General features: G+C 41.4%; 1 protein-coding gene across 1 annotated transcript in view; it reads left to right on the top strand.

The window, feature by feature from the left end:
• pappa2 (pappalysin 2) overlaps nucleotides 1-16,454 on the top strand; it is a 93,550-nt gene that overhangs the window by 75,021 nt on the left and 2,075 nt on the right. The window contains exon 22 of the mRNA XM_065276612.1: nucleotides 16,103-16,201. Within this exon, the coding sequence (XP_065132684.1) occupies nucleotides 16,103-16,201 (99 nt within the window). The remainder of the gene's footprint in view (nucleotides 1-16,102; nucleotides 16,202-16,454) is intronic.

Genomic DNA, 16,454 nt, shown 5'->3' with positions numbered 1-16,454 from the left:
AATTGATCCAGAATTTTTCATACAAAGACTTTACATTACACCTTAGTTCACACATTTAAAGCGTTACCCCAGCCAAAAATTACCTCATGATTTACTCACCCTCAAGCAATTCGAGTTACATATGTCCATCATCTTTGAGACAAACACATTTGGGGTTTTTTAGTAAATATCCTTGCTCTTTCAAGCTTAGAAAACAGGGATCAGGGAACAACTTCTGACTTTGAACCCCATCTATCCTTCACAGAAATAATCCACAAGGCTCCGAGGCGATTTTGTAAGGGAAAAAAATGGATATGTCAAAGGGGACATCTCATGAAATTCTGCCTTTTTCCATGTTTAAGTGCTATACTTGGGTAACCAGTGCTTCTATCAACCTAGAAAATGTAAAAAGGACCACCCAGTAACTTAGTTTTGGTAAACAATTCCCTGCAGGCATGTGAAAAGATAGGTAATTGAAATTTGCTTCCCCTTTGTGATGTCAAAAGGGGATATTATTATTTAAAAATCACCCCTTAATCTGCAATCATCCAACCATAGCACTGCCATTTAGTGCAGAGAGAGAGAGAGAGAGAGAGAGAGAGAGAGAGAGAATTATTGACGGCACAATTATGTTTCAATTTCAAGAAACCACCATTATGGTGATCAGTGTTTGCATTTCATTAGCTCATTTGCATTTTAAAGGATACACCCAAAATGGCAAATTTTTGCTTACACCTAAAAGTGGCATTGAAATGTGACACTTTATAAAATATAATACATAGCTTTCGGTAAAGACACCATTCACAAGAGTCCCTACACAACGTACTTATGGCAACCAACTCTCATATGCTAAAACTCTCTTCCGTGAGATACTTGGCTGAGGTATCCCTTCAAGTTTATTATGTCTCTGATGTATATGTGATTAAAACTCATATTTTAGTTTTATGTCTGTCACGTGTAACTTTTGGTTTAATTTGTTATGGATGCATTAGATTTTTGCTTATGGTCTTCTGAGTGTTGAACCTTTTGGTTTTATTGTTTTAAGTTTGTTTGACTGCTGCATACCAGCCTCCTTTAGTTTTTTTTTTCTGTGGCCTCATTCGAGAAACCGTACAGATGATGCCACGGGTTTACGAAGAACCACTGTTCACATTCCTTGCTGCAAATATGGTTAGAAGGCTGGTGATTTGATTCCTCTGAGGGCATGGACTGCGTTTCTTCATCTTAATATTATGGAAAGAGTTGACAACATACACACACACAAAAACCTGGAAACACTTCATTTACCCTTTCACTGTTGTGATGTTACCTAAAATTTGTTTTTCAGCTCTTATTTGGGGGGGAAGAGAAAAGTTTACATTCGAAGTGAAATGGAGGGGAACATAATTAGCAGTCTTTTGGGAACTCTGTGGAGAGCCAATCAAGGGGTGCATACTTCAGTGAAGTCAGATGCCAGCACTAACACGGGGTCCTGAAACATTTTTTTGTCTGTAAAAACATGCTGTTGCCATGGAGTTTTTGTTTATTCTATCATTCGCTTAGCATTAGCGGCCAGGCGACCTGTGGTGTGTTTCCGCATTCACATCATTGAAATGCTTGGGGATTTTACGTCTCCCCAATTCATGTAAGGTGAAAAGACATTTTGCTTGATCCAGAGGATTGCTCGCTTTAGGATCATTCATTTTTTTATGTCGATCTCTCGTGTCTGAGATTTTGTTGCTAGGGGTAATTGTGCTTTTTGGACAATACATCTTTTTTAAAGTGACTCACAGAGGGATTTCATTTTCAATAAATCCACATAATCTAATTCAAGCTTTGGATACTGGCCAAAAACAATTGCCTATTAGAGCGCCTCTTTCTGAGGAGTCCGGGAGAATGAATTTTAAGGTAGACAGGTGAGGTCACAGTGGATAACTTCAGCCGACTGTTTCTCACATGGAACAGCATGTCTGACCCTATCAGATGAGGTTTTGCAAATTTATGATCAGTATCAATATTTATGATAGGGTCTTAAATTCTGTAGCCCGTGCATGTAAATCATTTATATGATATGCTTAAAATAAATCTGAGTTAGTAGAATAAGCATTGATCAAAATTCTGGAAAGTTTTTGTTCTTCTGAAATAACTCACCTCCATGGAGTCTTTCATAGTTTCCAGTTCACCTGTATTTTATGTGCCAATAGTAGGGGTGTCACGATACATCGTGCGATTCTCCTTGCTATGCTTCTCAATGAATTATGGTGAAATTCCGCTCCATCCAAAAACCAGCTATGGCGCTCTCATGAAGAAACGCTTAGGTTACTCACGTAACCCCGGTTCCCTGAAATAACGGGAACGAAGCATTGCGTCAGTTAGCTGACGCTATGGGGGAAACTCCTGTTTACTCCGTGACTGAAGCCTATTGGTTAACGTCTGTACAAAGTACAGACCAATGACGTTTGAACCCGCGCGCGGGAGGAACGCGTCCCTATATAAGCGCGGTTCAATCGTCAGGAGCTCATTATATTCGACTGAAGCGCGCAGCCGAATAACACTCGCTGCGTAGACGTTTGTAGCACGGCAAGAGACGCAATGCTTCGTTCCCGTTATTTCAGGGAACCGGGGTTACGTGAGTAACCTAAGCGTTCCCTTTCAATACGGTTCACTTCGCATTGCGTCAGTTAGCTGACGCTATGGGGGAACGTAATCCCATCACGGCGTGCATACACAACGTACTGAAGTGCCTTACCGGAGAGACACTGCGTGTGGCCCTATACCCGGCATATTCACAGCTTAAAAAAGCAAATGTGTAAGCACCATATAAATTGTTGACGCGCACACGGTGGGGTTTTAAACGCACCGGGGGCACATAACATAGCACAAGACGGCGAGGTACCGAGCGCGCCGCGGCTGTGCGAGATAAGTAAATTCAGAGTCACGTTGGTGAGCTCGCTGAGCGCACCGTGGTGTACACATAAAACGCATGAGCGTGCATGATTGAGCCGAGAGAACCTGCGCTCGTAGGGCAGGGACGTCTTACAATCTGACAACGTAGACGGCGAAGACCAGCCGGCCGCGTAGCAGATATCAAATATAGATATAGATACCCCTGTAGACCAAGTTCATGAAGAAGCCAAACTCGCAGAGAGTGGGCTCTATATAGGACATAGCTCATAGAGGGGCGTGAGCCAGTGCGATGGTTTCAACGATCCATCTAAATAACCACTGTAAGCAACAGACATACGTAGTGAGTGATCTGCGAAGCTCACGAACGGCCGATCTGACTATAATATGCGGCAGAACGGTTCGTAGCGTGGGATTATACAGATACCACAATAGTGTGAACCCAGGTGCACCCTCGAGCGCATCGGGATGCATATAGGTAGTATTATAGTGCACAGATCGGTGAGCTTTCCAAGCGCGCCGTAAATGTGTATTGACTATAAATTGCACGGGCACAGGTGAACACTTGAATACATCGTGAATGCATATAGATGAATCAGAGTGTTATAATGCACAGGCCGGCAAGATTCTCGAGCGCGCCGTCATGTGTTCTGATAATAAATTGTGCGCACACGGGTGAACTCTTCAGTGCACCGTGAATGCGTATAGATAAATCAGTGCACAGAACGCGCCGTGAATGTGTACCAATATGATTGATGAACGTAACGGTGGGCACCCAACGCACCGTGAACGTACACAGATGAACAACAATGTATGTGTCACAAATCATAACACAGCTGTGTATACAGGTGAGCTTTCCCAAGCGCATCTTATTGTATACCAGAATGTTATAGCGTGTACATGTGAGCTTCTCTGAGCGCACGGTGGACGCATATAATTAAAAACCATATCGTGCATACAGGTGAGCTAATGGGCGCACCTTTAATGCAACAAACCTCAGTAGTGCGAAGCAGGGATGTCGAAGCTGTAAACTGGCAACGTGGACGGCGGGGACCAGCCGGCCGTGTCACAATTGTCAAATGAGAAACCTCTAAGACCATGCCCATGCTCTAAGACAAGTGAGCATAATTGTCACGGGAGGTGATAACGTCAACGATCCATAAATAGCCTGTATTGACAGGTGCTCTAGTGAGTGATCTGTGACGCAGATGAACAGCTGATCGTCTGATGTACGTCAGACGTATGTGTCATCCAGGACCTTGGACAGTTCCAGAGCGCTGTGCCTCGGGCACCGTCCGCATCTGAGAAATGACAGGCTTATGAATAAAGTGAATGGCCAGCCGTAAAAGCATGGTTCGCTGTTACCGCCGCCGTCCGCATCTGAGAGATGACAGGCTTGTGAATTAAATGAATGGTCGGTCGTAAAAGCGTGGTTCGCTGTTATCACGGCCACATAGATATAGGTAGGGGAGAGAGCCGCCGTGCCTCTGTAGTGAGGAGAAAAGTGTTCCACCCACGATTCGCGGGGGGTATTGACTTTCAAATGTCACTAGACAGAATGGATCAGACTTTGCATAAGGACGCCTCGTGAAAGGGGTCCTAGCAGCTTGTGTCAATGTGTCATAAGGCACGTAATGTAGGTCGTGTCCCACGGATGCCATCTCCGCACGCCCATCGTAATGGGTTAATATTGGTAGTTTAAGCATGAGATGCGTATCACTCTGATTGAACATAGCTTATAAAGCGATGCAATGAGTTTATAAAGGAGATGACTCGTCAGCTTGTTCAGGGGGCGAGATCTCAGTCTGGTTCGGTAAATAATGAAACCACCGTAGATTGCCCGACCGCATTATCACAATAACACGGTCGAGAGTGCTGCAGTGCTAAATCATCCTCTTAATGTACCGTATTCACAGTACAAGGTGATTTATATGAGACAAACGGCGTTCCACGCGCCGAAGGCTGATTGCCGTCGTAAAGCGTGTTCAACCCACAGCAAATGCTGGGCTAGCTCGTAATGACAGCACTTCATGCAGCAGTGTGTAACTTAAGCAAGCTTCCCGGCCGTCAGCTCGGGGCGGGACCTTTGCTTAGTCAAACTGAAGTGGACTTATGAACAATGCACGATATTCAGCTTTCTGAGGCTCGTTAGAGGGGTACGTGCGCCCGTCTTAAACGAGATGCCGCGCGCGTCTGACTGTGCGCGCGCTTTAAGCTTTGAAACTTATTGTGGCGGGTAGCAAGCTCACTTGAGGTTGATATTACCCTTAATATCTCCGAGTATTGGAGCGGAGGTGTGAGCGTCTTCGGATCCGCTAATATAAATCAGCTATATGGCCGAAAAACGTCATAAACCGCTTGGCTGTAAGCCTTTGAGTGGCCGTCCGGAGAGGGCGCGATTCAAACGCTTGGAGCCATGCAAAAGTCTGAGGCTGTCCTTCCTCTAGGAAGAGAGAATAACAGCCGTAAGACCGTGCTCGTTTGCGCCATCAGCATCGTAGCGGAGAAACTGAGGGCTGCGAGCGAATTTGGCAGAAAGGTGTTAGAGACACCGTACAGTCGTGGGGTGTCAATACACAGTATATGGCCAAACCGGGGTTTTTTCGGCTAGCGTCGATAGAATTATGGACAGCGGGCCGTGTGTGCGTATTACTGATTGCTTGTCAGTAAGGCGATAAAGTGTTTAGAGACACCGTACAACCGTGGGTGTCAATACACAGTATAGTAAGCACGGAAATTACTCTTTTTAGAGGAATTAAATACCGTTCGCCACTATAGTGAGGTCGCATAGCCGACAGTATTACACAGTATGTTTGGATAAACAGCACACAGAAAACATTTCAGGGCAGTCCAGCCGAGGCGCGACATAACCCCTTTTCCCAGACAGTTTCGTTCTCTGTTGATGCAGCTATGCTGCGGAGACCAGAGCTCAGCCGTTCAGGTGCACAAGCCTCAGTAGTGACGGTGACCGAGCGGCTCACGGAGCAGGGTAGTATGTCTAGGTAGTTTAATGTCAGACTGAACCCATCGCAGAGAGGAAGTCTGCCGCGAGGCCCGCGGTTTTGCCGTTTATTAAAAGGGCAGAAAAACCGGGTATATATATATAAGAATGTACCAATATTCAGCGCACTGATATAGGACGGGACTGAATAAAGGGAGGTATTCGGGCCTCAGTATATTATAAACAAATTCGTTCTGCCTCTGATTCCGTCTAAACCAGAGAGAAATTACCAGGCAGACGAAAAATGAGCTATCTGAAGTGAGATCGGCTCAGGCCAGTAAAGCTCTATAATAAGTGTTTTAGCGCTCCAATAGAGGCGTGTCCGCCTTATCGAGCAGACGAATGAGATCGTGCCGCTCCAGGAGGGGAGGGGCATGAAGCTCTCTTATAATGAGTGTTCTTGGTGCTCCAATAGCGGCGAATCGGCCCTATCGAGCAGACGAATGAGATCGCGCCACTCCAGGAGGGGAGGGGCATGAAGCTCTGTAATCGTTGAACACTGGACAGCTGCATTTAGAGGCAGCCAGCCGTAATACCGCGTGCTAGCTAAGCCGTTAAGAGACCTCACCACTGTGGGGAAAGGAGCGAGGGACTCCGCGAGCGTGGAGCACGAGTGGCTGTGCTATGACAGAGACAGGGGCAGACCGCCCGTGTTTGCTTGTCGTATGCATCTATCCAGGTCTACGGTTCCCCGCTTGTTCATCTCAACAAGAGAGGAACGGCAGAGGGGAGCAGCAACACAGACAGAACAGCCATGCGTCGTGACGGTATCACCCGATGCACTCGGGGGATTAATATATGTGCCAGAGATCTCGCCACTAAATGTGATAGGAGCGAAGGGACTCTGTAAGCATGAACGGTTGCGGTGTGACAGAACACAGGGGGGGTTAGTCCGTGTGTGCTTGTCTATGCATCCATCTAGTCTCATGGCTCGCCGTGTGTTCATCCCGGCGAGAGAGGAACAGCAGGGGGAGCACGAAACATGGATAAGACAACCAAAGCATAAGCGCGGTCCCGGCGTGGGAGGTGCCAGACCGGTAACGCGCTCGGAGGAAATTCATAGCAGAGAGGCTCACCGAGCCGCTGTGCTGGACGCTATTACAACAGCGCCTGCTCTTTTAGCTTATAGCTTTATATTAAAAATATTGATCTTACCGGGCGGCCGCAGGGGAGACCTCGTCAGGCGTGTGTCCGCTGCACAGGGCTCGAACCACGGCAAGCGAAGGCTATCTTCGGTTCTCGGCCGGAAAGCGGCAGGGGAAGACGCTAGACCTGGACTCTGCTATCTTCGGTTCTCAGCCGGAAAACGGCAGGGGAAGACGCTAGGCCTGGACTCCGCTGCAGGGCTTTTGTCAACGGCGAGGTAAGGCTTCTTCTTTTTCTTCGGAGCAGCGAGAGGTTCGCGCTGAAGGAGAAAATAAAGAGCTCCTGACGATTGAACCGCGCTTATATAAGGACGCGTTCCTCCCGCGCGCGGGTTCAAACGTCATTGGTCTGTACTTTGTACAGACGTTAACCAATAGGCTTCAGTCACGGAGTAAACAGGAGTTTCCCCCATAGCGTCAGCTAACTGACGCAATGCGAAGTGAACCGTATTGAAAGGGAACTCAATATGCACCGCAGAAGAAGAACCATTACATGGGGCTGTTCAATTCCCGATTTTGTGAATTTTTGTGCCGTTTCCTGTTATTTACGATTATAATGTTGTTGTTGTTTTTAAAACAACACTCTGTCTAACATTGTCGCGTCTTACTGTGCCACACAGCAAGAAACTTTCTACACTGGGTGTGACAAAGCGACCGTTTCAAATCCATTTTTCCTTTCTATTAGATGAGTGCTGCTTGGTCATAAATAGAATAGGGCATTTACTTTAGGGATTTGTCACATCATGCTTCCTGCGTCAGGTGTAGACAGTAAACAGTGCAAAGACTAGGAATATGTTCACCATAGTAACTTTTGCAAAAGTCCTAATATGTATCATTAGGTACTAATATGCACTGTTTGGTACCAGTATGTACCTTTGAGACACTAATATGAACTTTTTTAGGTGCAACTGTGTACTTTTTTTAATGGTTCTGTCCCAGTGACAGCTAGGGACCATTTTTGACATATTCTGACTGTTGACTGCTCAACTGTAAATTTGTCCATTGCATCTTGCAAACTTGGGTTGTAACCACTGATCTATATAAATGACTGGATTGCGCATGACGTCACACTTGTGAAGCCACCGCGCCACCATGTTGGTATACCCAAACGTTCTATTAAATCAATGGACGTTATCAGATTTTAATGATAAAACATCTCTTTACTCGTTTTCATTTTTAAATGTGAAGTTACCCTGTACATTATTACAACACAAACGTCCAAAGCATGTAAATAGTTATTTACTGAAAGTTGTACATTTTGCGTTTTAATCAGTTATTATACATTCATTTTTATTACAGTATCAGATCAGCAGACAGACCGCAGCATATTTAGTATTAATGACAATAAACGTGCTCATTCTGAAATCTAAATAAATAATCATACTTTGTACAGTATGTGCATGCAATAATTTGCTAGTTTTGTAATTATATTATCTAAACTTACAAGTTACCTAAACTTATTTAGAGAAATAACGCTGACCGTCACAGTGTAGCTAAATGTAAAAAAAAAACTTTATTTATACCCGTGTCATTAACAAATGCAACAGACACACTCACCTTAATGGTTTTTTATAAATCCATTATACTGCCCCATTAAAACATAAACATTGCAAATAACACCAGAATTAACAAATAATTAACGTACACATATCCTAAAAAATAACCTTGTGTAACTGATACGCTGTAAAGGGGGTGCATTTTGATTATAATTTTGAATGGAAGTCAATGACGCTCTCTGCAGTTTGGGTATACAAATATGGCGGCTCGAACTCTGCACTGGCTTCACCTCACGCAGTTACGTCAAGCGTTCTATGCGCAATCCAGTCATTTATATAGAGCAGTGGTTGTAACACTCTCTGCTATCTTGCTGCACTCTGTTGGCCCTAGTTTTATGATCTAAGCACATGATCTAAAGTGCACAGCGCAATACACTTTTGCTAATTTAACGATGGAAAAATGGGTTGTGCGCCTGGCACACAGTCTAAAAGGATTGTTCCTATTGTAATGAGTAATGAGTGTGTTTTGGGCGTAACATGCAATAAACCAATGAGAGTCTCATCTCCCATCCCCTTTAAAAGCTAGCTGCTCACGTCAAGGTGTATTCCCTATTTACATGGTCGAGGGTGTAAGCGGAAAAACTGTAAACAAAGGGAAAATTCCACCAGTTTAAAATTGATGTTAAAAATCATATACAATAAATTTGTGGGGTAAATTTAAAAAAAATGTATGTACATTTATAAAATGTAGATTTATAAAAAAAATCTAAATAAATAACCACTTTTTAAAAGCAAAAAAAAACCCCTGCTTACCACACTCTAAAAACAAATGGTGCTAAATAGCACTAAAGTGTTTCATTGGTTTGTAATCATAGGGAAACCATTTTAAGTGCAATATACAGTAGCACCTATCAAGTTCCTGTGTAGCACCTGTGTAGAACCAGTGGTGCTATATCACCCTGGTGTTGACGTCCCATTTATAGGTGCATATTTCTAATGCGCTCTTTAAATGACAAAAACAATATTGCACCATTGACTTTAGACTTTAGACCATTGGTCAATGGCGTTGTCTATTTTAGGTGCCTCAAAATAGCAATGTGCCAACAATGCCCCTGAACACTCATTTTCACGCCACAAATGGGTACTAATGCATTCCCTATTTAAACAATGTGACACTTGACATGAAAACGATAACTGAAACTAGCAGAAAACACCTGCGTTGTGCATTGTGCTCCATTGCGTTAAATTGCGCTGGGTGTATGATAGGGCCCTGTAACCTCTGTAAACTCTGGTTTAAACATAAAATGTGAGATTCTTGGAGTTTTTCTTCATGCTTGTTGAATTCATTTGGTCTGCAAATTTGATCTACTAAATTTGGTCTGCGGGTAAGGAAACTTACTTGGAACATTGATATTTTTTATGTACTTGCTAAAAAACGTATGTATTTTTTGGAAGTTTTAAGTTAACTCTCCACCATTGAAGAGTTAACTCATCAATTAAGAGAAAACGCTTCCCTGCCAATGACAAATTTTTCCGGCAATCCGTATTTCTGCTATTTTCCACCAGGTGGTGCTCTTACCCAACTTATAAAACCCAGAAGTATCCCCTTAGGGCAAACGGATCAAACTCTGTGTATGTTTTGAGGATCGCTCTGAATCTGATCTCTATTGCTCAAAATATATTTTTGAAGAAACCTACCCATATTTAAGAGATGATAAAAAGAGAACAAATAAAGGTAGGATGAATAGTTGTTTTGTTTGAAAACATATTTTCTTTTATTGGATATATTGTATGTTTATATATTTAAAGAAGAACAGTTTCTGGAAGGCATTAAACTTTTGTGAAAATCATAAAAAGTGCTGGCGCTGGCTGGCAACTTTTTTATAAAACGCTGGCGGGGAAAGAGTAAATACAAATTCTAATTCAGATTAGTATTTTTTATAATTGTGTTTATTTTCATGTTTTTGTTGTTAGTAGGGAATTCTTTAAGTAGGATAATATAGAGGTTATCATTGCTTAATAAACTCTTTCAGGATGTGATTTTTATAAAATGATGAAATATGTGTGCGCTTTTCCCAACTTATGTTTCTTATTGTGCAAACAAGTAGTCAACATAAGACTTTGATTTGTTGTAAATATTTTGACAGAGTACATTTTTGTGAGGTGATATTATTTGTTGGCATGCTGATCTGAGCGTCTGTGGTGGCCACGCTGTCTTGATCTTGACTTCTCTTGGCTATTAGTTTGTGGCGTTTGTTTGTTAGGTGTAGATCAAATGATGTTGGCTGAGTTCAGTGTAGAGTTTCAGATGGTTGACTCCAGTGTTGTTTAACATTTCCTGGCAGGATTCCTCTTCTGGTCTGTGCACGTGCATTCCACACGTTGTTCCCAGTTACTGTTACATGATACTTAAGTTTAGGTATTTGGTCATTATGTTTTCCAGGACCTTTTAAAAAACAACATTAATAATTCGTTTTACAATCAAATATTTTACTTTGATCTACAATATTAAAAACATAAATCATTTATTTTAACAGAAAAGAGAAACAATAAACTACGTTTCTCTTGCGCCAGCAATTTAACAATGGAGAGAGTAAGGTCTAAAATATGACCAATTGAGCAGTCACTGAAAGCACCTTCATGATGTAACCCGCAGTCTAAGGTGCAATTTTGTTTATAGAGAGATCGGAGGTACAAAGAGTTGCCACATTAGGGCATTTCATTTTCTTGTAGAGGCAACACTAAGAATATCTTATCTGCAACATCGAGTGCCACACTCCAGCAGTATCGCTTAATAAAGATTGGGTGTAAAACCCTCTGGAGACTGCAGCGGGTCCCAAAACACTCCTGAGGGCTTTGGTGGTGGAAATGGACACACAAGCTTGTTGTGTGACACATGCCTGCTCCCAAGGGTGCGTGCCCTCAGAGCCTTGAGCAGTTTCTTTTGGCCAACCGAGAAGCGATGATGGCGCTTGTTTATGCCCTGAAGGCCTGAGGCTGAGTACACTGCCACAAACCTTAATCTCTGAGGGGGTACAGGTAGCCACATATGCCACTCCATGGCAACCAAAAGCACAGGCTGTCTTGCTTTGTGTCACTGAGGGCAAGATCTATGGCACGGTTCTTACATCACTATGGGGTGGTGATGGCGCAGTGAAAAAGACACACGCCTTTGGTGTGAGGGACCCGGGTTCGAATCCACTATGACACACCATTGTGTCCCTGAGCAAGACGCATAACCCCTAGTTGCTCCAGAGGCGTGCGACCTCTGACATGTATAGCAATTGTAAGTCGCTTTGGATAAAAGCGTCAGCTTTTAACCATGGGGTTTTGCACCCCTTGTTTTGACTCTCATTCCTAAAGAAGTGAAAAGTTGACCATGCATGCTCTGCCTTTCGAAAAAAAAAAATAACCATAGTTTTAATATATAAAAAAATGTATATCCAAAATTAAATCCAAAAGTCATCCGCTCTTTTCGAAATGCATTGTCCTGTGGTGGCTTTGGTAGCATGTCAAACATGTCATAATCTGGGACAACCTTAGGCAAAATGCGCTCTATAGAACAGTTTGTCCGTTTAGGGCTACTGTAGAAACATAACAGCAACTTCTGTGTAAGGGGACCCATGGTGATAAAACAGCTTGTTCAAAGGTAATAAAAACATCTGGTAATTGTAAGGACAGGCTATAAAAACCGCCAGATCTACCCATCTCAGCAAGCTTATTAAAGAAAATCATAAGAACCCTCATTTTCTCTTTAGTACAGTTGCGAAACTGACTAGAAACAAAGAACAAACAGAAACCGATACTAAATTTCAACACAGTAGTAACAACTTTATGAACTTCTTTACTAACAAAATTATGGTTATTAGGGAAAACATTGAAGCTACACAAGCAGCCACCACTGTACCCAATAGTACATTTAACACTAGATTATCATACGAACATCTTGAGTCATTTAAAGCTACTACAATAGAATAGCTCTCTAAATTAATAACTTCATTGAAATCATCATCCTGTATATTAGACCCCGTTCCCACAAAATTACTTAAAGAGGTATCCCCTGTAGTGTCAGACCCAGTATTAAATATCTTTAACTTATCCCTAAAACTAGGGTACTTTCCAACAGCTTTTAAACTAGCCATTATTATACCGCTTATTAAAAAAAACACAACTTGACCAGGGAGATCTTAATAACTTTAAACCAATCTCAAATCTCCCATTTCTTTCTAAAATATTAGAAAAAGTAGTGGCAAGCCAACTATGCGCATTCTTAGTAAATAATAGTATGTATGAAAAGTTCCAATCAGGATTCAGGCCCCACCATAGCACAGAAACAGCGCTGCTTAGAGTTACAAATTACCTCATTTTAACATCCGATCATAGTGAAATCTCAAATCTAATATTACTAGACAGTGCAGCCTTTGACACAATAGATCAAACAATCTTACTCAATAGACTAGAAAACTATGTTGGCATCAGTGGTCAGGCGCCAGCATGGTTAAGATTGTATCTAACAAATCGCTATCACTCCCCGGTTAAATACGGCATACCGCAGGGATCAGTTTTAGGTCCTATCCTGTTCTCGTTATATATGTTATTTCTTGAAAACATTATCAGGAAACATAAGTTTTCACTGCTATGCAGATGATACCCAGCTTTACATCTCCTCACATCCTAACAAAACACACCAGTTCTGTAAACTAACAAACTGTATGAGATATTTATTATCGAACCGAATCGCTCCAAAAAAATACAATGTGCCCATAGATGGCTGCACTGTGGTGCCATCTTCTACGGTTAAGAACTTAGGTGTGGTTTTGACAGCAATTTATCCTTCGATAGTCATATCCCCAATGTCTGCCGCATAGCATTCTAACATCTTAGAAATATCTAAAAAGTATGCCATATGCTGTCTGCATCAGATGCAGAGAAGCTTATCCACGCTTTTATGACCTCTAGAATAGACTATTGTAACTCGTTACTCAGGGGATGCCATGCAAATCAGGTAAACAAGCTTCAGCTAGTTCAAAAAGCTGCTGCAAGAGTGCTTACTCGTTCTAAGAAGTATGACCACGTAAGCCCAATTTTGGCATCCCTAGAATATCAAAAGTGTCTAATGGTGGTAGATCCTTTTCCTACGTAGCCCCTAAGCTCTTGAATGATTTGCCATCTGATGTCCGAGAATCAGACACAGCTGATCACTACTTTAAGTCTAAACTTAAGACTTTTCTCTTTAACAAAGCATTTACATAATTTGTCTAGTAAATGTACTTATCTTGCATTAGGTAGCCTGTACGGAACAAAGCATCCACATAACTCGTCTGGGTAATATACTAATGCCGCAATAGCAAGCATGTCTGAAACCGAGCAGATATTAAACCACAACACTGTGTGAAACTTGCATTACATGCGAATGGCCCCTAGGCTAATAGGATTTTGTTTTTTTGTCCCTGTCTCGTCCTCAATCCCGAGGACATTGAAACAAACAGACCCAGTTCCGGCTGCCGTGAAGGTTAACACGCCACTGATTTTTTGGCAAGCCTTCAATGTGATGTCGATGCCTGACAAACCGGCGGTTAATATATATATTATCCCAAGGGTCTTTTCCTCCTAGGACTATATTTCTCCTAGCTAAAAATGCGGGAGTTTTTTTCCTAGGGGGTTTTTAAACCCCCGGGTAGTCAGCCAACATTGGCTTAACTTAGCACCCTCTTCTATACGTTACATCATCAACACGCTCACTTGTAAAGCTTATTCATAGCTGCTGTATTTTGCTACATATGTTGTCTGTCGATTTTTCTGTGTTTTTCCCTTCTTCTATTAATGTAAAGCTGCTTTGATACAATTACCTATTGTGCAAAGCACTATATAAATAAAATTGAATTGAATTGAAATGAAATGAATTGAAAGGTCTTTACACACGACTGAAAACATAGTTATTCATATTATATTACATTTCTGTCAATAAATTTTACAAATTGCACCTTTAAAGCAGAACAAAATGCTTTTGCCTATGATTTGGATAGTAAAAGCATGGCTGGAAGAACATTTTGGATTGGGTGCCATTGAGATCTTGTCGGCAGCTGGTGGGATGTAGAGTCAGGTAAAAGCTTCAGTCTTTGAAAAGGCTCCACATGCACATGAGAGCCAAACATTTCTTTGGCAGACTGCTCTTGTTTTCTTGTTGTTGGCATCTGATCCTTTAGGTTAGGTAGAATCCTGTAGGAAGGCATTATGATGCATTTGAAGTGTTTATTCAAGTTAAATTTGATAATTGCAGTCTTCTCTAAAAAGTCGAGCTAGGCTCTACTGGGCACTGCAAAATCTTTGACGTTAAAATAGGTGGGGGAAGTTAATGTTGGGAAGTTTTGTTTGGGATAACAAGTGTGCTTTTATTTTTTTGTGAAAAGAATGAATGTTACCTACCAGAAAGCATACCAGAAATCCCTTTGGCATGAATCATGCAATTCATTCCTCTGAGGTTCAAGGAACATCCCAACTGTCTCAGGTTCTAAGAAAACAGTTTGTTTTATAATACATATATGAGATAAAACATGCATACATCTATAAATTACTGTACTTCAGTGGCATTTTTATTGATTTAGTCAATTGATTGATTGTTTGTATAAGCTGAATATTTGTAGAGATCTGATTTACAGTATATGTTATGTGTATAATATTTAATAGCATTATCATTCATAGAATAAGTAAGGAATAATTGACGATGGGCTGTCGAATAATTCGAAAATAATGCATACCCAAGGACCAGAGTCAATTATTCCGCTTATACAACCGTTACCACAGACATTGCTCTAGTGGTTATTTTAAGACATTTGACAGTTCAGGTGTGCGTTTATCGAAAAATAATGCACATCCGTGGAACATTTTATCAACCAATAAGAATAAAGCATTCAACAGCCCGTAGTATATTTAACATATTGTAAGGTAAGTGAGCACATGTTTTTAGCTTAAAAAATAGTTTCAAAAGTATGTTTTATAAGCTTTCATTGTAAAAGTTTTTACTAAAGTTCACGTAAAGTCAATTCAGAGAACTACATGTAGTAATGAATTGTGGAGATCATCAAATTTTCTCCATTTCTGAGTTCAGGATTTTTTGGGCAGGCCTAAAATCATGGCTTGATGATGCACTGAAGCCATCAAGCATGGCTCCGCCACTAACACAATCGCAAGCATCCATTAAGGTTATAGCGGTATATTGAGATAAATGGTGTCAACGACAACTTTCCGGAAAACAGTGGTTTTAAAACCATAACCCTTCCTATTTTTTCAAATATTTTGATAACTTATTTTATTTATTTACTGTTTTTTATCATTCAAATTTGTCTGGTTGGTTAATAACAAATTTTTTTCTATGCTTTGAAAAACTAACAACATACGCTCACCCTATTTGTCCTCTTTTGTGCAACATCCTGAAATTACATAACATGTGTGCACCGCTGTTTATAAATGAACTATTCAAGCCACCTTGCCAAATTCAAAAGCAGCTTTAAGCAATAAGGTTTTTTATGCCATGTCATGCATATATTCAACCAAATGTTTCAGCCAATAACTAAATTTCTTATTTATTTTTTTTAAAGCCTTTTGAGGGAGATGGTTGGTGTGACACGATTAATAACCGAGCGTACTGCCAGTATGATGGGGGAGACTGTTGTCCATCCACTCTCTCTTCTAGAAAGGTAAATCAAACCCTGAAAATTTTGTTCATTTATCATTTTTACTGCAAAATTAATTTTTTTTTATTCTGTGCATGATGTCAATCTTCACAGTCCTTTCCCTAAACATCATCATGTTGTCACCTTTGTGTGTCTTCTTTTTTAACAATATGTGTTTTTGAAAAAAAAAAACTTTTAGACCTTCTTGTACCTGTTTTCCAAAAGTGTAGTCATCCGGGTGGTGTGCAGTCCTATACAGAACATAAGTCCAGAGGGA

The sequence above is a fragment of the Paramisgurnus dabryanus genome, chromosome 6, assembly GCF_030506205.2.
Source record: "Paramisgurnus dabryanus chromosome 6, PD_genome_1.1, whole genome shotgun sequence".
Lineage (NCBI taxonomy): Eukaryota > Metazoa > Chordata > Actinopteri > Cypriniformes > Cobitidae > Paramisgurnus > Paramisgurnus dabryanus.
This window is presented reverse-complemented; position numbering and strand designations above follow the sequence as displayed.